This window comes from Trachypithecus francoisi, unplaced genomic scaffold, assembly GCF_009764315.1.
Source record: "Trachypithecus francoisi isolate TF-2019V2 unplaced genomic scaffold, Tfra_2.0 Lachesis_group2, whole genome shotgun sequence".
NCBI lineage: Eukaryota > Metazoa > Chordata > Mammalia > Primates > Cercopithecidae > Trachypithecus > Trachypithecus francoisi.
The window spans coordinates 128,111,969-128,137,634 of NW_022681465.1; the positions used below are offsets into that span (position 1 = coordinate 128,111,969).

The 25,666-nt window shown below is 37.8% G+C and overlaps 1 protein-coding gene across 6 annotated transcripts in view; it reads right to left on the reverse strand.

The window, feature by feature from the left end:
• Positions 1-10,116: 10,116 nt before the first annotated feature.
• Positions 10,117-25,666, reverse strand: part of HMMR (hyaluronan mediated motility receptor) — a 34,278-nt gene continuing 18,728 nt past the window's right edge. For 4 of the 6 annotated variants that reach the window (XM_033180369.1, XM_033180364.1, XM_033180363.1 and 1 more), the window contains exons 12-18: positions 24,031-24,147; positions 19,753-19,899; positions 19,365-19,517; positions 19,171-19,270; positions 18,292-18,468; positions 11,357-11,519; positions 10,117-10,786 (exon numbers count right to left, since the gene is read on the reverse strand). In XM_033180369.1, coding sequence (XP_033036260.1) covers positions 10,767-10,786; positions 11,357-11,519; positions 18,292-18,468; positions 19,171-19,270; positions 19,365-19,517; positions 19,753-19,899; positions 24,031-24,147 — 877 coding nt within the window. In that variant the 3' untranslated portion in view covers positions 10,117-10,766. The remainder of the gene's footprint in view (positions 10,787-11,356; positions 11,520-18,291; positions 18,469-19,170; positions 19,271-19,364; positions 19,518-19,752; positions 19,900-24,030; positions 24,148-25,666) is intronic. The other 2 variants (XM_033180367.1, XM_033180368.1) reach the window with 2 other exon arrangements.

Sequence of the window (25,666 nt, forward strand, 5' to 3'; positions counted from 1 at the left end):
AGGGTATGCTTAAAGTTATTGCTGTCAGGTGGATCTGCCATACAACGCTATTTATTTATTTATTAATTATTGAGACAGAGTCTCACTCTGTCTGCCAGGCTGGACTGCAGTGGCACGATCTCGGCTCACTGCAACCTCTGCCTCCCGGGTTCAAGCAATTCTCCTGCCTCAGCCTCCCGAGTAGCTGGGATTACAGGTGTATGCCACCACACCCAGCTAATTTTTGTATTTTGAGTAGAGTCAGGGTTTCACCAGGTTGCTCAGGCTCGAGCTCCTAACCTCAAATGATCCGCCTGCCTCGGCCTCCCGAGGTGCTGGGATTACAGGCATGAGCCACCACACCCGACCCGGACAACACTTTAAAAAGGAAGATATAAGAATAGCCTTAAAAAGGAAGATATAAGAATAGCCGATAAGCACATAAAAAGATGCTCAAGATTAGAGAAGCAAATTAAAACCACATGAAGATACCATTACATACCTAACAGAATGGCCAAAGGTAAAGACTGAAAGCATCAAATGATAATATAAAGGAGGCAAATTTTACTTCTGTCTTTTCAGGGTTTTTCAGCTAGACTTAATAATTCAATTAAGGTAGATCAACAGGAAAAAAGCATACAAATCTATTTTATATAAGCTTTATGTGGCATAGGTCGTTCCTAAGAAAGTGAAGACCCAAAGATGCAGTTAGAGTTGCAATTAAATACCAAATTAGACAGAGTACTAAATTGTGAGAAAGTAACTACATTTTTTGAGGCTAGAAGATCAGTTATTTTAATAAGGTTGGTACAGAATTATCTGGCATTAACTTCCTGTCTTTGGTGATAGGAATGTTCACTTTACTTCTTGTATGGGAGGGCATCTTTCATGTGGGAATGTCATCTCCTGCTTTTAAGAAACAGAAAAGTCACAGTGATCTTCTTGTGCCTGCTGTTTTTTAAGTGTCTTTAACTTAAAATAGTCAAAATGCCAGGGTGGCATATTTTGGGATAGCATATTCTCAACTCCTTCACTAACAAGCATTTTGAATAACTAGAATGCTGTTATTGCTAGAGGGAGTATAAAATGATACAACCACTTTAGAAAACTGAAAGTTTTTATAAAGTTACATGTATGCCTCAGAGAAATAAGAACAATAAGAAAAAAAAAAAGGAAGAAAATAAAATAAAATAAAGTTAAACATACACCTATTCTGGCCGGGTACAGTGGCTCACGCCTGTAATCCCAGCACTTTGGGAGGCCAAGGCGGGTGGATCATGAGGTCAGGAGTGCGAGACCAGCCTGACCAACATGGTGAAACCCCGTCTTTACTAAAAAAAAAAACACAAAAATTAGCCCGGTGTGGTGGTGTGTGCCTGTAATCCCAGCTACTCAGGAGGCTGAGGCAGGAGAATTGCTTGAACCCGGGAGGCGGAGGTTGCAGTGAGCTGTGATCGTGCCACTGTACTCCAGCCTGGGTGACAGAGAGAGACTCCATCTCAAAAAAAAAAAACCAAAAACAAACAAAAAACGTACACTTATTCCATGACCCAGTAATTCCACTTCGAGGTGCTTACCCAAGAGAAATAAAATATATGTTTATAAAGACTCACACAAGAACATTCATAGCAGCTTAATTCAAAACAGATTAAAACTGGAAACAACATAAACATCCATCAGCAGATGAATGGGTAAACAAATTGTGGTGTATCCATACTGTGGAATATTACTTAGCTATACAAAGAAACGAACTGTGTAAATGAATCTCAAAGTCATTATGATGAGTAAAAGAAACTAAATACAAAAAAGTATGACTTTACTTATGTGAAATTCTAAAATAGATTAATTTATCGTCATCTTGTCTCCCAAACCTAATCTTCCTCTTAACCTCCCAGGTTTGTCTGAAAGATACTATTATACTGATTAACTCAGCTAGATTCAAATATGCATATGAAAATTTATTAGGGGATAAAGATAGTAAATTTAAAATGGATCATTAAAAAAATCAGGCTGTCAGTGCTTTGTGTGGAAACTGAAAAAAAAAATAAGACTGGATTCTAATTCACTTATACTAAAATAAGTTATTTACAAATTTAAAAAGTTGAACTATTGTTTCATTTATCATGGTTATAAAAAGTTAAACTAAAAAAGTTGAACAAAAGCATGAGAAGAGTATATATAAAATAATCTTGATGTGAGGAAACCTTTTATAAGCATATTATGCCATTTAGAAACCAAAAGGGAAAATATCAAATTAAACCACATAGATTATTGTAAACAGCTGCACAACAACAATAATGATAATTAACAAAGTTAAAAGACAAACTGAAGGAAAATAAGATCAAATGTGAAAAGCAATTCACAGTTGATAAAAGTCAAAAGGCAAAAAACACATAGGGCAACATGATGGAACTTACCAGTAGTCAAGAAAATGAAAATTAAACTTGACAATATTTTAAATTAACAGATTGAAAAATATCTAAAGACTAAAACTTTTTATTAAAAAGTAATATTTTTGTCTACTTTGTTAACTATGGTGTTTATTTGTCAAGATAGGCTAGTTTTACACTAGGGTAACAAATCCAAGATCACAGTGCTTAACCTTAGAAAGTTTTTACTTCCCAGTCAGGCTATACATCAGAGAAGTCAGCCAGATCTCTGCATCACACAGTTTCCCAGAGAGCAGGTCCAGGGAGCTTCCTCCCTTCAGTGGCTTCAAAAATATGTAAGAGAACGTTCCAGGCAGATGAATCAAGTGCACAGAAGATAGGCCTACTCAGCCTGATGTGCTCAAGCTTCTGTAAAGAGTCCAGTGTGGCTAAAAAGAATAAAAAAGGGAAAGCTGGGCCAGGGGGCTCATACCTGTAATCCCAACACGTTGGGAGGCTGAGACATGTAGATTGCTTGAGCCCAGGAGTTTGAGACCAGCTTGGGCAACATGATGAAACCCTATCTTTATAAAAAAAAAAAAAAAGGAAAAAATTAGTTGAACGTAGTGGCACATAGCTGTAGTCCCAGCTGCTTGGGAGGCTGAACTGGGAGGATCACTTGAGCCTGGGAGGTTGAGGCTGCAGTGAGCTTCAGTCTGGGCAACAGAGCAAGACCCTGTCTCAAATAAATAAATAAATAAATAAATAATAAAAGAAGAAGGAGAAGGAAAAAAGCCAGAGAGGGAAGCGAGTGGAAGTGTGAGACTGTAGATCTGTTAGGGCCTTTTGGGCCACTGGAAAGACTTACTTTAGCTTTCACTTTTGGCATATCCAGACATCTGCCACAGACTGAATAATCCTTTAAAGACAGATCAGGTTATTTTACTACTTGCTTACAACCTTTCAATAACTTCCCATCTACAAGGCCCTGCAGGATCAGTGCCCTATCTTTGACTCCACCTTCCTTGTCTGCCCTTCTCCTCAAATAGTATACACCCCAATCTTAATTAGACTCTCATGTTTTCCTCTCTCATAGTATCCTATACCTTTATTGTATAGCATTTAAAAAGTGTATGTGACCATTATTTACTTCACATCTGTCACCTTTCATTTAAAAACTTAAGGGCCAAGGTCATGTTCTCCTCTGTGTATCAGCACCAAATTCAGTCCCTGGCACTGGATGAATTTTTATAAATATTTTTGAATATATAAATGAATGAATAAATGAAATGCAGTATAATCAAAATCAAAAGCATGATTTGTAGATGAATCTATTTTATCCTCAGACCATTAAATTCTTAAGTGTGTAAATATATGAAGATAATACTTTTTTAAATTGTTTCTCCCAGAAAAGAGAATTGATTTTAAACAATTCAAATCAGTTGGCTATATGTATATAATTATTCACTTGTTCAAGATAATTAGTTTGCCTTTCACTCCTTTTCTTGAAAACTACAAAGTCCCAATGGAAGAAGAGAAAACAAGTTGGAAAATGGATGAATGTTACTGTGGCTAGAGATGAAGAGACAAGGTATTGACCCCACCCTCTTTGTTGTAACAGTTTCTGGAAAATCTATTTGTCAAAATTTGCCTTGTGATGGGAGCTTAGATGACTCCTAATTTAAGCTAGAGTTGGAGTCTCAAGTAAAACCTTCCTAAGGATAGGTGTCTTGGGGTCCAGCTTCACCCACAAATAGGTTCTGGGGCCTTGTTTCATATTGTCACCACTTCTGTCGTCCTTTTCACCCTGTTTTAGGGGGTGTTCACATAGAAGTCATGAACAGCAGCAAGAAGAGGATCTGAAAGAATGATACTGAGGAAGGAGGCAGGGCATCCTGACCTCTGTCCTCTCTTGTCAACAGTGTGATACATGAACAAGTACTCAAGGTTAAAGGCTATTGTAGATGAATAGGGCATGAGTTAGACTAGACAGGGTGTTCAGTTCCCAAACCCAGTGTGATGTTTAATTGGGATGTTTAATTTTTATATATCAGCTTGACTAGATCATGGGCTGACTGTGGGCACTACTTCAGGGGGTGTCTGTGAGGGTGTTTCTGAATGAGGTTAATATTCGAATTAGTGGATGCACTAAAGCTGACTGAGGGTCCATTGAGGGCTGAGTAGAACAAAAAACAGAGGAAGGGAGAATTAATCCCTTCTTCGTGACTGAGCTGGAATATATCAGTCTTTTGCTGACCTTGGACTGAGACTTACACCCTCTGCTCTGATGGTTCTCAGGCCTTCAAGTTTGTGCTGCACACCACCTGCTTTCCTGGGTCTCCAGCCTGCAAATTGCAGGTTGCAAGCCTTCTCAGCCTTCATAATCATGTCAGCCAATTCCTCATACTAAATCAACTTTTCTGTGTATCTCTTACTGGTTCTGTTTCTCTGGAGAACTGTGACTAATACAGATGTTGGTACCAAGAGTTGCTCTAGGGGGACAGAATATTAAGGATGAGTTTCCTGATGGTTCCAGAGTTTTTGGAATTGATCTTATTAAATCAATTTTGATCTTATTAAAGATCTTATTAAATATGTTAATAAGATCTTATTAAAGATGTTATTAAATCTTTAGTAACATCTTTTATGTTATTAAAACATATCTTACTCTGATCTTATTAAAGATGTTAACGATTCTTTCCAGTTAGTAAAGTGAGCACTGAGTGCATAGCATGATCTAGCAATAGAAATACACAAAATAATTGCATTGGCTACTCCTAATCAACCAGTTATAAGAGGCAAGGAGCTGGTTAACTGTGTATATGATTTTTTTGGGGGGATTTTTGGAAAACTAATTGTTGATGACTGTTATGAAACCTTGTTCTTGTCTTCTTAGTCTAAAAGAACTTAAGAGACAGACAGTGAAGAAGATGCAGTATAAAGCAATTCATTGCAAAGGAGAAATAATATTTTGAAAGTTAAGTGCACAATAGATAGTACACCCTTAGAGAGAGGATTCAGTACAGGCCACTGGTAAGGATGAGACTGCAAAGACTGGCACTAGGGAGACTCCCTTTCTGGGAGTCTTACATGATTAATCATAAAGGGGTGGGAAGAGGTGTTACTAGTAAGCATGTTCTGGTCCTCTGGGTGCACAAGAGCAGTAGCTGTACATGCTTGTTCATACATCGCATGTCTCATTAGCATCTTAAATCTCCACCCAGTGGTGGGTTTTTACTATTATAATGAGCAAACGGTCAGTCTGATGACATGTAAAATCAAAATGTGCATGCTGTCTACAGGGAAATGTCTTACTGAAGATAGCTTTGCTTGAATTAGCTTGACTACAATGTGAATGCTGGGGCTTATTTTGTTGAAGTGTGTGGTGCGGTAAGCCACAGTTGCTGCATACCATGGGCATGTTTACTTCGTTGACTACCTATTCTGCCTCATAATGAGTCTAATGAGGATAGTTGGTTGTTTCTAATGTCACTGGATAAAGTGGTGCTAAAAAAGGTGAGTGTAGGGATTTTTATTCCCAGCTCAAGTGATCCATAAATAATCTGAAAGCTTCTATATACACCCTGAAGAAAACCCTATCTCCTGTATTCCCAAAGCCGAGACTGTTGAAAATCAAACACAGCATCTCATCCTGTGACTGGCTGAATTACAACACAAATTAGAATTCCAGCCTTGCAGAGTGACTATTGTTAAAAAGAGGGCACTTACTGAAAAAAATGGGATTCTATAAATTAGAATTTGGACATGTAGGAAGACCTTGATGAAGCTGGGGACATTAAGCCCCTAAATTCTGATCAGTCTTCTTTGCTGGTGGAGAGGCTTCTCAGCCCCAGTGGAAGCAGCTTCTCCATTTCCAGTGATAGTACCCTCCAACTCTGTCTGAGATGATTAACACTGCATTGCCTGATGAAATTGTAATGGTCTCCTTTGAGGCAGTTGATATGCAAGACAATGCCCATTCTCCTCCAGAACCACTTCCACCACCCTTCTTTGCTTCTAGACCTGAAACTAGACAGGAACAAAGTGTTACCCATGAAGAGATGTGCTATACTCCCAAGAGTTACTCAAAGTCTCTAATTTATACAGACAAAAATCTGGGAACATATGCGAGAATGGATCATAAAAGTGTCGGAAAGTGATAGAAGGAACAAAAAGTTGGATCGGGTCAAATTTCTTGACATGTGCTCACTAAGCAAAGATTCTGCATTTAACACTGCAGCTTGGGGAATTAGAAAGGGTGCTCAGTTTGATAGGCTTACTGAAACATGGAAAAGATGAATTGGAAGTGCTGGACATGCCTTGGTTTAATCTAGAGGATGGGATTAAAAGGTTTAGGAATATTGGGAAATTGGAGTAGATTTTTCATTTAAGAACTACTCATCCACACTGGGAATGTCAAGAAAGTATACCTTGCACCAATATTATGAGAAATAAAATTTGCGAGGAGCATTCCAGCATCTTTTTCAGAACTCTGTGATGGCTCTTCTCTGTAGGCCAGAGCTCACTGCAGTCACTGAACTGGAAAACCTAAATATAATGGAAGTAACATATCCCAGGGTGGCATGGGTCAAGTAATGGGACTCAACCACCAAAGGCAAGGTGAAGTGGTTATCATAATGACAGAGCCAAAGGAACAATCAGAATAATCTGACTTGTGTAGACCTGTGCTTTGGCTAGTTGATCATGTTTTTCCTAGAAGTGAAATAGATAGGAAGCCTACTAAAGTCTTACTTGATCTGTATAAGCAGAAAACTTCTGTCAAGTGACAAAAGTTGAACTTGAATCATAAAAACAGAGAATCGTGGTCCCTTAATTCCCAGACTTGAACCACTTTATAGAGCCAAAACCCTTCGATTGAAGGGGATGACCTCAAGGGGACCGTGGTCCATAACCAAACATTTATACTGTTAGTCTTTCTCCTAGTCCTCCCCAAAGGGACGTACAGCCTTTTACCAACGTAACTGTGCATTAGAAAAAGGGAATAATCAGATCTTTTGTGAACTAGTGGACACTGGCTCTGAAGTGACACTAATTTCAGGAGATCCAAAGTGCTACTGTCAGGATCAACAGAGTTTTAGCTTAGTTCCATCTCACAATGGGCCCAGTGAATTCCTGAACCTATTCTGTGGTTATCTCCCAGTTCTAGAATGTATAATTAGAATATAGTCAGCAGCTGACAGAATCCACGCATTGGTTTCCTGACCTATGGAGTGAGGGCTATTATGGTGGAAAAGGCCAAGTAGAAGCCACTAGAACTATCTGTACTTAGGAAAATAGTAAACCAAAAGCAATGTTCAATTCCTATAGGGAAGAGATTAGTGCCACCGTAAGTACTTGAAGGAAGGCTGGATGGTGATTCCTACCATATCTCTATTCAACTCACCTATTTAGCCTGAGCAGAGGACAGATGGATCTTGGAGAAAAACAGTGGATTATCACAAACTTAACTAGGTGGTGACTTCAATTGCAGCTGCTGTACCAGATGGATTGCTTGAGCAAATTAACATAAACCCTGGTCCTCATATGCATCTACTGATCTGGCAAAATGCCTTTTTCTCCATCCCTGTCTAGAAGGCCAACCAGAAGCAGTTTGCTTTTAGCTGGCAAGGCTAGAAACGCACCTTTATGTCCTACCTCAGGGTATATCAACTCACAAGCCCTGTCCTAATTTTGTTCACAGGAATCTTTATTGCCTTTTCTTTCCACATCACACTGACCCATTACATTGATGACATTATGCTCACTGGACTTAATGAGTGAGACGTAGCAACTACTCCAGAACTATTGGTAAGACATGTGCATGTCAGAAGTGGGAAGTAAATCCAACAAAAATTCAAAGGCTTTTTCATGTCTCAGTAAAATTTCTAGGGGTCCAGTGGTATGAGGCATATTGAGATACCCCTCCTAAGGTAAGTTTTTGCATCCGCCCCCTCCTACAACCAGAAGAGGCGTGTCATGTGGCAGGCCTCTTTGGATTTTGGAGACATTTCCTCATTTGGGTTTGTTACTCTGGCCCATTTACTGAGTGTCTTGAAAAGCTGCTAGTTTGGACTAGGACTCAGAATAGGAAAAGGTTCTGCAATAGGTCCAGGCTATTGTGTAAGCTGCTTTGTTGCTTGGGACATATGAACTTGCAGATCCAATGGTATTTGAAGTGTCAGTGGCAGAGATGCTGTTGGAACCTTTGGCAGGCCCGTATAGATGAATCTCAGTGCAGACCCTTAGTATTTTGAAGAAAGACCTGCTATCCTATGCAGATAACTACTCTTTTGATAAACAGCTCTTGGCCTACTTCTGGGCTTCAGTAGGGACTGAATGCTTACCATGGTCAATTAAGTTACCATGCGACCTGAGCTGCCCATCATGAGTTGGGTGTTATCTGACCCACATGCCATAATGCTGGGTGTGCACAGCAGGAGTACATAATCAAAGAACATGTTATGTATGTGACTGGGCCCAGGCAGGACCTGAAGGCAAAAGTAAGTTACATGAAGAAGTGACCCAAATGCCCATGGTCCCTGTTCCCTGCTACCTTGCCTTTTTTCTCCCAAGCTCATGGGGAGTTCCCTATGATGAACTGAGAGGAATAAATGACATGGGCCTAGTTTATAGATGTTTCTGTGTGATATGTAGGCATCACCTGAAAGTGGATAGCTACAGTATGCCAGCCCTTCTCTGGGACATCCCTGAAGGACAGTGGTGAAGAGAAATCCTCCCAGTGGGCAGAACTTTGGGCAGTGCACCTGGTTGTTCATCTTGTTACCCCATCTTAGCTAAACGTAGAAGTCCTGAAGCATTTTGTTATTTATTTATATATTTTTTAGAGATGAGGGATCACTATGTTGCTCAGGCTGGTCTTGAATTCCTCCCGCCTCAGCCTCCCAAAGTGTTGGGATTACAGGCGTGAGCCATTGTGCGCAGCTCATTATACCATTTTATTGGACAATTTTTCTAATTTCTACATTTCTTCTGAATTTAATTAAAAAAATTGCATTTTAAAATTCAACCATGTATTAAGATCTAATAAGATAATTATGAAAAGCAATTCTGACTGATAGTCCCTGTTGGTCGATCAGTGAGGACATATTATAAAAAAGGTAGCTTATCAATATTATACCAATGTGCAAAACAGACATTTTAGAGAGAGATTTACCACTTTCTAAACAGTATCTTTTGTGATTCTGGGGACAAGGTGGTATGGGTAGGGTAGAGATAATAAATACATCTTATATAGAAGCATTAATGTAACTTCATAAAATACAAGTTGAAAAATTAATTGGTTAAATGACTCACTGTGTAATTTTATTTCATATTACACAAATATTAATCAAATGCTCAGTAGACATGTAGATGACAAGCAGTATATGACAAACTCTAAAGAAATAGTTAACATGCAGAGTTTCTCAGATTTTCAGTGTATTTAAGAATTAACTGGCTGGGCGCGGTGGCTCAAGCCTGTAATCCTGGCACTTTGGGAGGCCGAGACGGGCAGATCACGAGGTCGGGAGATCGAGATCATCCTGGCTAACGTGGTGAAACCCCATCTCTACTAAAAAATACAAAAAACTAGCCGGGCGCGGTGGCGGGCGCCTGTAGTCCCAGCTACTCAGGAGGCTGAGGCAGGAGAATGGCATAAACCCGGGAGGCAGAGCTTGCAGTGAGCTGAGATCCGGCCACTGCACTCCAGTCTGGGGGCAGAGCGAGACTCCGTCTCAAAAAAAAAGAAAAAAAAAAAAAAAAGAATTAACTGAAGAGTTTGTTAAAAATGCAGGCTTAAGGCCAAATCACAGATTATAATTTCATACAAATAGGATGGAGCCTAAGAACCTGTAAATTATTAAACAACTGATTAAAAATGGAGAGGTTCCTATGAAGTTAGGCTCGTTCTTAAATTTCTTATTTCAGCTAGACAAGTGGAAGGATAATAGGTGAGTATTATCAGAATTGAAGTGGAGGCAAGAATAAACCAAGGTGTTTTAGCCTAGCTAAAGAAGCTCAGACTAGAAAAGACCTCCAGGATCAAGCTGAAAAATCTGGGTATGAGACTCTTGAAAAACTAAGGTTTCAGAACAGGAGAATAATAATATGATACTGACTTTTAAAGGAATATTAAGTTGATCAGATGCATTGTAAGCTGGAAAGCCAGTGAGAGGGTTCAGAATGAGGTGATAAAGGTGAGCATTAGCTAGGAGGTATTTACAAGAAAAAATAAAATCTCAAAAGACACTTTGGTAAAAAATGTTCCTTTCACATATTTAAGGATTGGCAGTTAAATACAGTATTATAAAATACCATGTCAAACATAATAACAACATCAATAACAACAATACGAATGAAATAATCTTCAACAGGTTTTTCAGATGTTTACTTCCATGATTCTTGTCACTCCATAGGAGCTCAGTAACAGTTTGTACTGCCTAGAAGAATTATTGAAAAGAAGTATTAGTAATCTAGATTAAAACGAATTTATCCATCGCTATAAACTAAAAAGAGGCCTAGTATCTTCTCTAGGCAGATGAAGCAATATATTCTGCAAGATAATTTTATTTATATGTCTTTATCATTTCAACCAATTTTAATTTATTGTGAAAGACAAACATTCACAGTCAAGAAATAAGAAATTTACTTCTCCAAAACTACAAATTAGAAAATGATTAAGGACCTAAGAGACATTTAGGTTAAAATGCTAAGGGTATTATAGAGGGAGTAAAATTGGGGAGTGTGGACAGGGGCAAAATAGTCAGGCAAAGCTTCAAGGAAGATATAATTTGACTCAGCCTTGAAAAACAGGCAGAATCCAGGTATACAGAAAAGAAAGTATAGGAGGAGAAAAAAACAGTCATTTGTACACAGCAATCTCAGTAAGAATTGCTTTTATCAGAAGGTGTCAACAAATTTTCACAGTTCATAAGATGGATGACTTGCTAAATGCTATGAAAGCAAATCCAAAGGAAGAGGACACTTTTATATATTTATTCATGTCTTACCTTCTTTTAATGGGGTTTTCAGGGCAAAATTTTCTTTACTTTCATGATGAAAAGCCTTTGAAGGATCAAAGTGTTTGATACCTAGGACTTTATTCAATTCCTCTTGAAGTTTTGTCTCACTTTGTTTTTTTTTAGCAAGCTGACAGCGGAGTTTTGATACTTCCTAGGTAAAAAAAAAATAATAGGTAATAAACAATTATTAAAGATTATGGCAGTGAAATGTGTTACCAATGTTGTGGGCAAATTCCACAGTTGTTTATGTACTATCACACCCAACGGCAAAAATCACTGCTAGACAGACGCTTTAAGACTGAATTACAAAATGACTTGAAACAGCTGTGACAAAGGAGATACAGTCTTTTAAATCTCCTTGCCCCTCTACAGCTACAAAGCTATTTTTCTGATAAAAGTTCAACTCAAAAGTAATTGCTGAGATGGACTTCTGGCATGACAGCATGAAAGTTCTGCTGACCTGCTCCCTAGTGAAACTAAAAGTTATAAAATGTTACCCAGTTAAAGCCTCTGAAAATTGACCTAAGGGAAAAACAGCAAATGAAGAAACGTCTATTCAAGAAAATCTGCAAAAATTTGGTGAGAAAGATGAAAGTCTGAAGTATTTAAGCCAAAACTCCTTCCCCTCTTCCCACTCCCAGCTTAGCAAGGCAAAGTCCATGCCAGACGGCTACGGTCAAAAGCACAGGACCCTCTTTTCCCCCCAACTCTGAGTCAGAAGCTTCCCCCCCAAGAGGACCAGGACATCAGAGTTTCACATCTTGTCCCCAGCTCCCTGTGGCTGTGGTTATATCTTGGACAAATGTAGTTGTGAGGTGGGGGATCCCTTCCTCCACTCAGCCCCATTCATGGAACAGGGGCTCACCTTGGGCACAGCGTGTTGAAAATGCTGGGCCCCTGATCACCCTTTCTCTGGCTCATGAGGGGGATGGTTCTACTCCAGGAGAGGTGAGTCAAGAGGGCCTGAGGCGATTCCTCATCTCTTCCCCACAAGTCCACTGAAAACTCAGCTCCTAGGGCAGAGATGTCTCTCAGAGAGAAAACTGCCATTGTCCCCAATTTCAATTCTAGTTCTGGCTCAGAGATATTGTCAGGGGAGGGGGAAAGGAGGGCGGAAAAGACAAGTATAGGCCATAAAACAGGTAGCTCCTCATTTCTTTTCAAAGGAACTGACTTTACCTGCAACAGAGCTTGGAGAAGCTGAAGCCTAATGGTGCTCTAAAGCAGGGGTCCCAACCTCTGGGCTACAGATCGATACCCGTCCATGACTTGTTAGGAATCAGGCTGCAAAGCAGGAGGTGAATGGTGAGCCAGGAAGCATAAGCATTACCCCCTGAGCTCCTCCTCCTGTCAGATCAGCTTCAGCATTAGATTCTAATAGGAGTGTGAACCCTATTGTGAACTGCACGTGTGAGGGATCTAGGTTGCATGCTCCTTATGAGAATCTAATGCCTGATGATCTGAGGTGGAATAGTTTAATCGCAAAACCATCCACACCAACCAATCACGAGCTGGGTGATCCGGTCTGTGTAAAAATTGCCTTCCACAAAAATGGTACCTGGTGCCAAAAAGGTTGGGGACCATAAAAGAACAGTGGTGGTTATAGTGATAGAGAATTGGGAGGAGATTTAAGATATAGGCTCAACAGCAGACTAGTTAGTTTGCAGGAGAAAACTAGGGAATAAGACAGCTGGGACAAGCCCTTCTGTAGTCAGAATAAATATCCAGCACTGCTCTCAGATGCAATCCCTACAGAGGGGCCAGAATTTGATTGGATTAGTTGACAGAGCAATTTATGCCCTAGGGAACTGTTGAAAATAATAAAGCAAGGAGCCAGCATCTACTGGAGTTTACAGCCCACTATGTTCACAGAAAGAGAGGAAGGCAACCCTACCAAAGCAAGTGTCATCCCAGGGTAATTGTGGACATACCTAAAACTGTACCTCCCTGCACAGCAACATCAGAGGCACAACACTGTTGGGGTCTGGGGAAGTAGTAGGATAGGCTTCACTAAAATCATTGAGCCGCTCATTAAGCAAATAAGCAAATAAAAAGCCCCAAAAGGAGGGGGAGCTGTACCCAGAAATGCTACAATATATGATCTAAAAATTTACTCTCCAATGAAAAATTAAAAGGCATACTGGTAAACAGAAAAGTATAACCTATACATTTGGACTAAAGGAGAAAAAATGTCTTTGAGAGTAAGTGGATGTTGGATTTTTCAGCCATTGAACAAGGGCTGAAAAGCCACCTACTGAGCACTATCCTTACTATCTGGGTGATGGGACCAGTCATACCCTAAACCTCAGTATCATGCAATGCACCCATGTAACAAATCTGCATATGTACCCCCACATCTAAAATAAAAGATGAAATTATAAAAAAGAAAAGTTCTTGGCCAGGTGCAGTGGCTCAAGCCTATAATCCCAGCACTCTGAGAGGCCAAAGCAGGTAGATTGCTTGAGCCCAGGAGTTCCAGACCAGCCTGGGCCACATGGCAAAACTCTGTCTCTACAAAAAGTAGAAAAATTAGCCAGGTGTGGTGGTGCACACCTGTAGTCCCAGCTACTTGGGAGGCTGAGGTGGGAGGATCACCTGAGTCCAGGGAGGTCGAGGCTGCAGTGATCTGTGATTGCATCACTGCACTGCAGCCTGATAACAGAGTGAGATCCTGTCTCAAAAAAAACCCAAAAACCAACCAAACGAACAAAAATAAAGTTCTTTCTCTACTAAAAATTTTAAAAAAGAAAGAAACTTAAATAAAAAAAGACTCAAATTACTAGAATCAGAAATAAAGAGGAGCCATTACTACTGACCTTACAGAAATAAAAGATACTATAAAGGAATACTGTGAACAATTATATACCAATAAATTAGACACATTTATAGAAAGACATAAACTACTCAAGAAGAAAACTGACTCAAGAAGAAAGAGATAATCTGAATAAGCCTGTATCAAGTAATGATATTGAATTAGTAATCAAAAAATATTCACAAGAAAAGCCCAGGTCCAGATGGCTTCATCAATAAACTCTACCACATATTCAATGAAGAATTAATACCAATTATTCAAAAACCATTCCACATAGAAAAGAAGGAACATTTCTCAATTCATTTTATGATGTCACCATTACCCTGATACCAAAATGAGACAGACATTAAAAAAACAAAAACAAAACAAAGAAAATCCACAGACCAGTATCTCCTAGGAATATGGACCAAAAAAACCCCTCAGCAACATATAAAAATAATTATATGCCATAACCAAGTGGGATTTATCTCAGAAGGTTAGATTAACATCTAAAAATCAATTAATAAAACTTATCATATCAACAGAATAAAAAACAAATTACATGATAATCTCAATAGAAACAGAAGCAGCACTTGATAGAATTCATCACCCTTTCATATAAAAAATGCTCAACAAACTAGGAAACAGAAGGGAACTTCCTCAACTTGATAAAGAGCATCTGTGACAAATCAACATCTTTGTTTTTTAGAGATGGAGTTTCGCTGTTGTCTCCCAGGCTCAATGGCTCCATCTCGGTTCACTGCAACCTCTGTCTTCTGAGTTCAAGAGATTCTCCTACCCAAGTAGCTGGGATTACAGGTGCCCGCCACCACACCTAGCTAATTTTTGTATTTTTAGTAGAGATGAGGTTTCACCATATTGGCCAGGCTTGTCTCAAACTCCTGACCTCAGGTGATCCACCTGCCTTGGCCTCCCAGAGTGCTGGGATTACAGGTGTCAGCCACTGCGCCTGGCTGACAAATCAACATCTAATAATGTCACTCTACATACATCATATAGCTAACATCATATATCATGGAGAAAGACTGAATGCTTTCCCCCTAGATCAGGAACAAAGCAAGGCTGTCCATCCATTTTCATTACTTCTAAATTCAACATTGTATTATACTACAGGTTTTAGCCAGAGATATTAGACAAGAAAAAGAAACAAAAGGCATCCAGATTGGAAAATAAGTAAAACTATCTCTATTTGCAAAAGACATGATCTTCCACAAGAACATCCTAAGGAATCCACTAAAAAACCATTAGAACTAAAATGAGTTTAGCAAGTGTGCAGGATACAAGATAAATATATTAAAATCAATTGTATTTCTATACACTTGCAATGAACAATCCAAAAATGAAATTAACAATTTCATTTACAATAGCATCAAAAAGAGGCCGGGCGCGGTGGCTCAAGCCTGTAATCCCAGCACTTTGGGAGGCCGAGATGGGCGGATCACGAGGTCAGGAGATCGAGACCATCCTGGCTAACACGGTGAAACCTCGTCTCTACTAAAAAATACAAAAAACTAGCCGGGCGAGGTGGCGGGCGCCTGTAGTCCCAGCTACTCGGGAGGCTGAGGCAGGAGAATGGTGTGAACCCGGGAGGCAGAGCTTGCAGTGAGCCGAGATCGCGCCACTGTACTCCAGCCTGGGCGACAGAGCGAGACTCCGTCTCAAAAAAACAAAAACAAAAACAAAAACAATAGCATCAAAAAGAATAAAATAGTAATAAATTTAACAAAAGAAGTGGAAAACTTATACTCTGAAAACTACAAAACATTGTTGAAAGAAATTAAATGAGATCTAAATACTTGGAAAAATATCCCATATTCATATGGGACAAGATAATAATATGTCCCAAACTGATCTATAGATTCAATGCAGTTCCCATCAGAATCCCAGCTGGTTTCTTTGTAGAAAAACCGATTCCAGGCTGGGCACAGTGGCTCATGCCTGTAACCCCAGCACTTTGGGAGGCTGAGACAGGCGGATCACAAGGTCAGGAGATCGAGACCATCCTGGCTAACACAGTGAAACCCTGTCTCTACTAAAAATACAAAAAATTAGCCGGGCATGGTGATGGGCACCTCTAGTCTCAGCTACTCGGGAGGCTGAGGCAGGAGAATGGTGTGAACTTGGGAGGCAGAGCTGGTGGTGACCCGAGATCGCGCCACTACTCCAGCCTGAGTGACAGAGTGAAACGCCGTCTCAAAAAAAAAAAAAAAAAAGAAAAACTGATTCCAAAATCACTATAGAATTGCAAGAGGTCCAGAATAGACAAAACCATATTGAAAACTACAAAGAGGACTCACGCTTCCTGATTTCAAAACTTACTACAAAACAATGGTAATCAAGACAGTGTGGTGGCACATAGATGTATAGATCAATGGAAGACAGGTGAGAATCTAGAAATAAACCCATACATGTACAGTCTAAACGATTTTTTAATTGGATGTTAACTCCATTAACTGGAGGCAAGAACATTCTCTTTAAAAAATAGTGTGGGGACTATTGCATGTCCACATGCTAAAGAATGAAGCTGGACCCTTACCTCACACCACATACAAAAATTAACTCAAAATCAATCAATAATCTAAATGTAAGAGCTAAAACCATAGATCTCTTAGAAGAAAACACAGGGGTAAATCTTCCTGACCTTGAATTTGGCAAAGGAGATAGATACTAAGGAACAAACAAACAAAAAAAATAGACACACTGGACTTCAAAAAAGTTTTTTGGGTCAAAGGACATCATCAAGAAAGTGAAAAGACAATGCACAGAATAGGAGAAGATATTTGCAAATAATACATAAGAGACTTGTGTCCAGAATAGATGAAGAATTCTCACAATAATAAAAAGACAAATAATCCAATTTAAAAATGAGAAGAGTCTGAACAGACATTTCTTTTATGAAGATATACAAATGGCCAGTAAGCACATGAAAAGATGACCAACATTATTACCAATTAAGAAAGTGCAAGTTAAGCCACAATGGGATACCACTTCATACCCAATACAATGGCTAGGATAAAGAAGTCAGATAATAACAAATGTTGGTAAGTATGTGGAGAAATTGGGACCCTCGTATACTGCCTGTAGAATATAGACTGGTATGAGCCATTTTTGAATACAGTCTGACCTTTCTATGGCCATACCACCCTGAACGTACCCAATCTCATCAGAATATAGTCTGATACTTCCTGAAATGATTAAACATAGAGTTATCAAATGATCTGGCAATTTCCCTCCCATTATTTCCCAGGGAAATAAAAAGAAATGTCCATACAAAAAACTTGTATATGAATGTTTATGGCTATTATTCATGATAGCCAAAATGTGCAAACAAGTGTTTATCAACTGACAAACGAATAAATGTGGTTTAACCACATAATGAATTATTAGGCTATTAAAAAAATAAATAAGGTACTCTCCATGCTACAACACAAATGAATCTTGAAAATATTATGCTAATTGACTGAAAGAAGCCAGTAACAAAAGGCCACATATTATTTGAATCCATGAATATGTCAGGTCTATAATAGGGAAATCAACAGAGACAGAAAGTAGATTAGTGGTTGCTTAGGGCTGAAGGGTGGGGTGAGGAGATAGGAGAGTGTTAGGAAAAGGATAACAGGGTTTCGTTTTGAGGTGAGGAAAATGTCCTAAAATTGACTATGGTGACGGTTGCACATATCTGTCAGTATACTAAAAAACACTGAATTGTCCACTTTCAATGGGTAGATTGTATGGGTTGTCAATTATATCTCGATACATATGTTAAAAAATTCACATGCCCAACTATTTTTGAACACTGCTTCTCTTTATAGCTTTACATCAAGGAGTTTGCTGTTTTGCAAATGGAAATAGATATGTAAATCTTAATGCATTCATCCAATTACTTTAGTAATTTTCAATATATTAAGAAGGTAGCTAGAAAACTGTAGAACACTGAAGGCCCATCTGGTCAACACTCTAAAATAAATCCACTAAATCGCAGCCCAATTTTCCTCTATGAACTGTTTTTTTTTTTTTTAACCAAAGATTTTCATTTTATTTAAGAATTATAGTTAGAATAACCCCCACTCCCTCCAATATCTTTAATAAAATGAAATGTCACTTTACAAACCGATTTGAGTTGGCTATTTTCATCTTTCAACTTCACAACATGCTTGATTTTTTGTTTCAAATTCTGATGACCCAATAATTTAGCATATGAATCTCTTATTTTATTTAGCTGTTCCTGAGCTGCACCATGTTCATTCAACAATGCCTGTTTTTCTGCCTCAAAAGCATCTAGTTGTAGCTGAAAAAGATTTTTTAAATAAAGACTTAAAACAGTTTGATCATACTAGTTTCATGTAAACCATAAACACTAAAGAAAATTAAAAACACAAATAAAAGCAGTGTATGTTTACATATTCTCAGGGCTCTCCATAGATTCTCTACAAAAATCTTTTAAACTTTGTATTTTTCATTTTAAAGATCATTAAGACAGAGGAAAACAAACAAGATAAAAAAGCCAGCTGGCTAGTTTTATCTGCATCAGTTAGATCACCACATTATAACCAATACTGTACTTCTATCTAAGTTCCAAAATCAGCATTTATTCTTTTCTTTTAAAAGATCAGTGTATTGAGAAACAATGAATATTTGCAATAAGGTAAGTCCTACCATAAATTAAAATAGGTTAATTATAAAAAGCTCATACCAGGCAAGCCCTCTGAGCCAAACTTTTAAGTTCCTCATTACAGTTTTTTTTTTTAAACCACAAAGGATCCATTGAAAAAATTATGTCAATTAAATTTGTTAATTATACTTCAAAAATGTGGGAAAAAATTATGCATAATAATTTAACAATAAACCTTTAATAGTGAGCTAAATTGGCACTCTAAGTGCACAGCAAAATGATTTTGCAGAAAACCCAAGTCACTGTCCTCACTATATAATAGGGAACAAAGTGAATTCCTAAAATAAACACAAGTTAGTTTACTCCTAACTGACAAACCTGAAAAGGTTTTGTTTTATTATATAGTTCTTCATAGAGGAGACGCCACTTGTTAATTTCTTCAGTTAATTCTGCTGTTGTATTTTCTTTTCCAGCTTTTCTGCATGGAAAAATTAAATTGAGAAAAACATGGTTATTTAAAAAATAACATCATAACTGAGTTACAAGGCACTCAGGCTCTAATCACAGAATACCTTCCTTCTTCATCTTCCAGCTGTTTTCTAAAGTCTTCCTCTTGTTGCTTGAGTTGGTTCTGCAAATCAGTTATTTTTTGAAGAAAAGAAACTGTGATTTCTTTAATTTCTGTTTCTTTTAATGCTGACTTGGTCTGCAGATCTAGAAGCATCCTTTGGTTTGAGAGAGAAGAGTTCACTAAACATTTTATAGCCATTTTCATTAATTTTTCCCTTTAAAAAAAAAAAAGAACCCCAAGGAACTCTTCAAGTAGTGTCATCTTTTAACTGCGTAAATTCTTAATTTGCAATATAAGATGGCCAAAAGCAATCCAAAGGGACAGTTACTAGCTGGCTTTCAACATTAAATTGTCTTAATGGTTCTAAGGCCATTATTTGCTGTATATACCGTGCATATTCTTGATTTGAGCTCTCAGTTGCCAATATCTGATGCTGAACATCCTCTGCATTTTTTCCAGCCTTGGCCACTGTTTCCTGTAATGATGAGTTCTCCAGCTTAAGATCTTCTATCTCACTGGCTGTTAATGCTTTATAGCTTATTAAAAAGAAAAAAAAAGTCAAAGTAGTTTCCTAACTATTACATATGACAATCATAACTGATCAGTTTACATTTTATACTTTTAGGTAAAACTAAAAAGTTTTTAATGTATTCATGCATTTAACACAGGTAAGAATTCAGTGTTCTGAGCTAAGTACTAATGAGTTTACATGGCATCTGCTGTGTATTCAAAGAAAAAAAAATCAAGTGCCTACTAAGTGCAGGAAGTATGCATACAAGAGATGGAAAAGAAATCAACTACCAAACATGAAAATTACTCACAATCAAAAAATAAGAAGTGAGACTAGAGCCTAATGAGTAAGAAAGGCTGGAGCAGAAGCTGGTGGCATGAGGGTCATCAGAGCATACCTGGGGGGGATAGACAGGAACCATTAAAGGTGTCCAAGTAGGTCAGGCGTGGTGGCTCATGCCTGTAATCCCAGCACTCTGGGAGGCCGAGATGGGTGGATCACCTGAGGTCAGGAGTTCAAGACTAGCATGACCAACATGGTGAAACCTCCTCACTACTAAAAACACAAAAAATTAGCCGAGCGTGGTAGCGGATGCCTGTAATCTCAGCTACTTGGGAGGCTGAGGCAGGAGAATCACTTGAACCCGTGAGGTGGAGGTTGCAGTGAGCTGAGATAGCGCCATTGCACTCCAGCCTGGGCAACAAGAGCAAAACTCCATCCCAAAATAAATAAATAAATAAATAAAATAAAAAGGTGTTTAATTAAATGTGTAGCTCACTCTAGAGCTATGAGGAGGATGGATTAGCGCAGGGGAAAGAATGGAAAACTGAAGGATCAACTCTAAAACAATTATTTATCAGCTCAGGTGAGTGATAAAGGAGGCTCAGGCTAAGGAGCTGGCAATGGAAAGACACAAGATCTCTTTTGGAAGCAGAGTAGAAAAATTCAAGAGATAGATTGAATATTGGGGGTTAGGAAGAGAGAATGAAGGATGACTCTAAGATTTATAGAATGAAAAGCTGGGAAGATGATGTCACTGATTACAATAAAAAACAATGAGAGACTAGGGATAGAAAGCAATGGAAAGATCAAGAGTTGCTTTGGATAGGTTATTAAATTTGGATAATATTAAAAGACACTACGATATCTGCTTGAAGATGTCAAGTGGGTAACTGGATATGTAAATATGGAGCCGTAAAGAAAGGTCTGGTTTGATGAAATAAATTTTAATACTATGAGTATATGGATGGTGAGTGAAATAACAGAATAGATAAAAACCTTCTGAAGCACTATTCTTCAAACTAACGAGAAGGGAAATTCCTTTACAGGATTGATATTAGCAATAAATATATGTGTATAATTTATATATATATATATACAATTTATATGTTCTGATACAATAAAAATTATAAATAAAACACATACACATATAAATTATTTATCTATCTGTCATAATGTATCACATGTGGGAACAGATCACTGGGGAAACAAGGTACAGTTTAATGAATTTAAGGTACAATTAAACTAGGCAATTGGTTATCCACAGGGAAAACAAAAAATGAATTTGATCTCTATATTGCTACACACATAGAAATCAGTTCTAGGTGGAAAAACGGAAAATGAAATTTTAAAACTTTTAGAAGAAAACTAGTTGAATACCTTTATACCTTGGGATAGAAAGAAGGTCTTAAATGAGAAGCCAAAGTGCCCACACACAGATAAATATTTTAACCATATTGAAATTGAGAATTTCCACTCATCAGAAGAAACCAAAAAGAAAATTAAAAAATAAGTTAAACTGGCCGAAGATACCTGTAACCCATATGGCTGATAAAGAAAACCTCTACAAATCAATGAGGAAAAGATGATAACCCTATAGACAAATAAACAAAAGTCATAAACAAGCCTTTTATGGAAAAGGAAAGATGAATGATCCACAATAAGAAGCCATTTTACACTAAGTACACTGGCAAAATTTAAGAAGTCTAATAAGCTTTGGCAAAGAAGATAAATAGAAACTTATATAACACTAGTGGGAGTGTAGATTCTTACTCCCACATTGGAAAGTGATTTGGTATTAAGTTTTAGAGTTGAACATTCATATACCGTTGGCTTTAGAGAAATTCTTACCTACATGCATACTTATAGTCACTAAATAACTAATAATAACTAAACAAATGGGAAACAACCCAAAGTCCAAAAAGTGAATAAATAAGTTGTGGTATATTCATACAATAAAATACTCATAGCAGTGACTATCAACAAACCACAGCCTCAGACAACATGATTCAATCCTGAAAACACACATAATGTAGAATGGAAAAATAAGTCCCAGGAAACAGTATATACTATGATGACATTTTTTGGTAAAGTTCAGGGAGAAGGAAAATTACATAATGCATTATTTGTATGGATATATGTGTCATAAAATTATAATACACAGGGGAGAAAAAGCAAGGAAATAATGTAGACTTTGGGACAGTGTTATCTGTTCAGGGAAGGCATGAAAATGGGATGGTAGAGGAACTTATACATGGATACTAAGTTGTTGAAAATCTTTTGGCTTACTGGTTGTCTTTTATAGGTTCATGCATGTCAGTTTTATCTTCAAGCTCTATAGTTTATGTACATGTTATGCATTCTTTTGTATTTACTAAATAAAAGGAAACTCTCTGCCAAAATGAGCTAAAGCAAATGTGATAAATAAAAATGTTAACATTAATATATAAGTATTCATTATATTGGCCTTTGTAATTTGTAGTTCCACCCAAAATAAACTTTTTATTTAAGGAGAAAATAAGTAGAAGGCATGAGAGGTGAGGAAGTGGATATAGAGATAATCCTCTCTGTCAAGAGAAGGAAAAGGAGAAGGAAAAGGACTGAAAAGGAGTAGAATTTTGGGTTAAGAAGGGAATGACTGGTGGTGTTAGACAACTGCAAAAGGAAGTTAAGGTCAGAGGAGTTTTTAAAACAATTTGTGTATTTTATTTATTTTTTGTTTTGAGACAGTCTTGCTCTGTCACCCAGGCTGGAGTGCAGTGGTGTGATCTTAGCTCAGTGCAGCCTGGAACTCCTGGGCTCAGGTGATCCTTCCGCCCTCAGTCTCCCAAGTAGCATATGCCACAATGCCTGGCTAATTCTTTTTTTTTTTTTTTTTTTGCTCTGTCACCCAGGCTGGAGTGCAGTGGCCGGATCTCAGCTCACTGCAAGCTCCGCCTCTTGGGTTCATGCCATTCTCCTGCCTCAGCCTCCCGAGTAGCTGGGACTACAGGCGCCCGCCACCACGCCCGGTAATTTTTTGTATTTTTTAGTAGAGACGGGGTTTCACGGTGTTAGCCAGGATGGTCTGGATCTCCTGACCTCGTGATCCACCCGTCTCGGCCTCCCAAAGTGCTGGGATTACAGACTTGAGCCACCGCGCCCGGCGCCTGGCTAATTCTTAATATTTTTCTGTAGAAACAAGGTCTTACTCTATCGCCCAGGCTGGTCTCAAACTCCTGGCCTCAAGCAATCTTCCTGCCTTGGCCTCCCAAAGCACGGGGATTACTGGTATAAGCCACAGCACCCAGCTAATTAATATATTTTAAAGACAGATGTATATTATCATGTTTTAATATTGATTGGAAAAAATCCAGTAAAAAGGTTTCAAATTCTGAGAGAAAAAAATGATAGAATGAGGTCACTGAAGATGAAAAGACTAGGACATTTCATCTGTAATAGGTGGGAAGATAGGATGAGTACAAATTTGGGTCTCTTTATAGGTCTAATGAGGAGATAGCAATTTCTGATTTCTTTATGAAAATGATAACATCAAGAGAGGAAAAGGCAGAAGCACCAAATGCTTCTAAGTGCATGACTTGATCCTCCCACCTCCGCCGGACTACAGGCATGTGCCACTGCACCTGGCTCAGTGCATAAAAGTTGAAGTGGATAGTAAGAAAGGGGAATTTCTATAAAGTATAAAGGGGAATTATATAAATATAATCAGATTACCAGATAATGCTTAATGCCCACTTATGGTTGGTGATTATGGAATTTAAACTAATACGAATCATCCCTTGTGTGACTGCTTTGTTCGCAGTTCACAGATTTCCCTGGGTAAATGCCCCTTTCTGCTTATGTTACATTTAAGAGTGCAGGCTCAAAAGAAAAGTACCTTTCAAATTGAGCAGTAACATCTTCAAGGCTTTGCACTGTACTGTTATACTTTTCCTGAAAAAGCAGGGTGGCCTGGGTATGCGCAGCACTACTTTTCTCCAGTTCAGCCTCCTTCCTAAGAAAAAGACAAAATTAAAAGATAAAATGCCACCTACAATTATTACCCTAAGAAAGAAAATGATATTTACCTTTGAAACTGTGACTCATATAGCTCATATCTTCAACATTGCATTACCTGCTAAATAGCTCAGATCCTAATTTATGACTTACCTCGAAAGACATGTTTTTTATGCATTTTTCTACTAGCTTCAACTTATCTTTTCTGCTTTTTTACTTTAAAAATTTGGGGGAAGAAGGTAGTAGAATATAAAAGACTTAAAACAAAATCTTAAGATATTAGCCAGGACTAAAGACTGCAAAAGATTAGCAGTTAAGAAACATCTAGATTGAATGAAGTTTCATTCTCTCCATTTAGATACTTGAGAAAGACTATGAACAATTAAAGACATTTCATTTTAAATTACAGAAACAGTTATAAGACTCTGTGGATTTATCTGATTATATGAATTACCCACATAATACACTATTACTGAAAGATTCAATAACTTCTTTAATGGATTATTTTGCATAGACAGAATGGGTTTTAAGTCATCTTTATAAACATATGCTATTAAATCTCAGAGATATTTTGGAAATAACATATTTCCAAAGTGGTGATAAAATGTTTAGATATGCATATGAGCTTTATGAGACATCTTTTAAAAAACATATAGAACTAAACATTATAAATAAGCATTGTGTACTTATAGACTAAGTTGGACAGTGAGATAAGAAAAACAGCTGATCAAATTCATTCTGTAACAAGTGTGGGATTTCAAAAATATACACACCACAGCAATAGCAATAGAATATTACTAAAGAGTGTATAATAAAAATATTTTCTTCCCTGTCCCCTAGAAGAATTATTTTCAATTCTTAGTTGGTTTTTCTCTTAAGCTTGAAATTTCCAGGCTAGAAGGGATCTTAGAGATCATCTCATAAAACTCTTTTATATCTAATGAAGTAGAAAATGAAAGAAACTAAGATTGTCTTGCTCAGAATCAACCAGCTAGCTAACAGAATTAGTAATAAAAATCGTTATCTCTTGACTATTGGACCACAGTTTTTTGGGTTAGATAAATAATGATCTCAACTTTCCTCTCTGCAAATGACATTATCTTATTTTCTCAAGATTCCTGTTCCCTGAGATTGGCTGTAATATAGAACACCCCTAATTACAATTTTGTATTGTTTCCCCAAAAGCAGGGATATGAAAAACCTTGCTGTTCATTCTCATTACTAATCACAAGAAAACAGAAAAGATTGATAACAAAAGTATCTACCGAGACAGATTCACAGGTGTGAGATATATTACAATAACACAAACTCCTATCTAGCCCATAGTTGTTGGCCAAAAAATGTTTTAATGATGAGATCCCAAGGATTTAAATAATATTTGCAATTTGAACTCAAGAATCAAACCAGACTTTGTAACTTATATGTAGTAGTTTGTCACTGACCTGTGTTCCTGAACTATGAAATAGGAACATGTAGGCTAAGGAATAGTTTCTCTTAATAAATAAAAAATTAGCAAG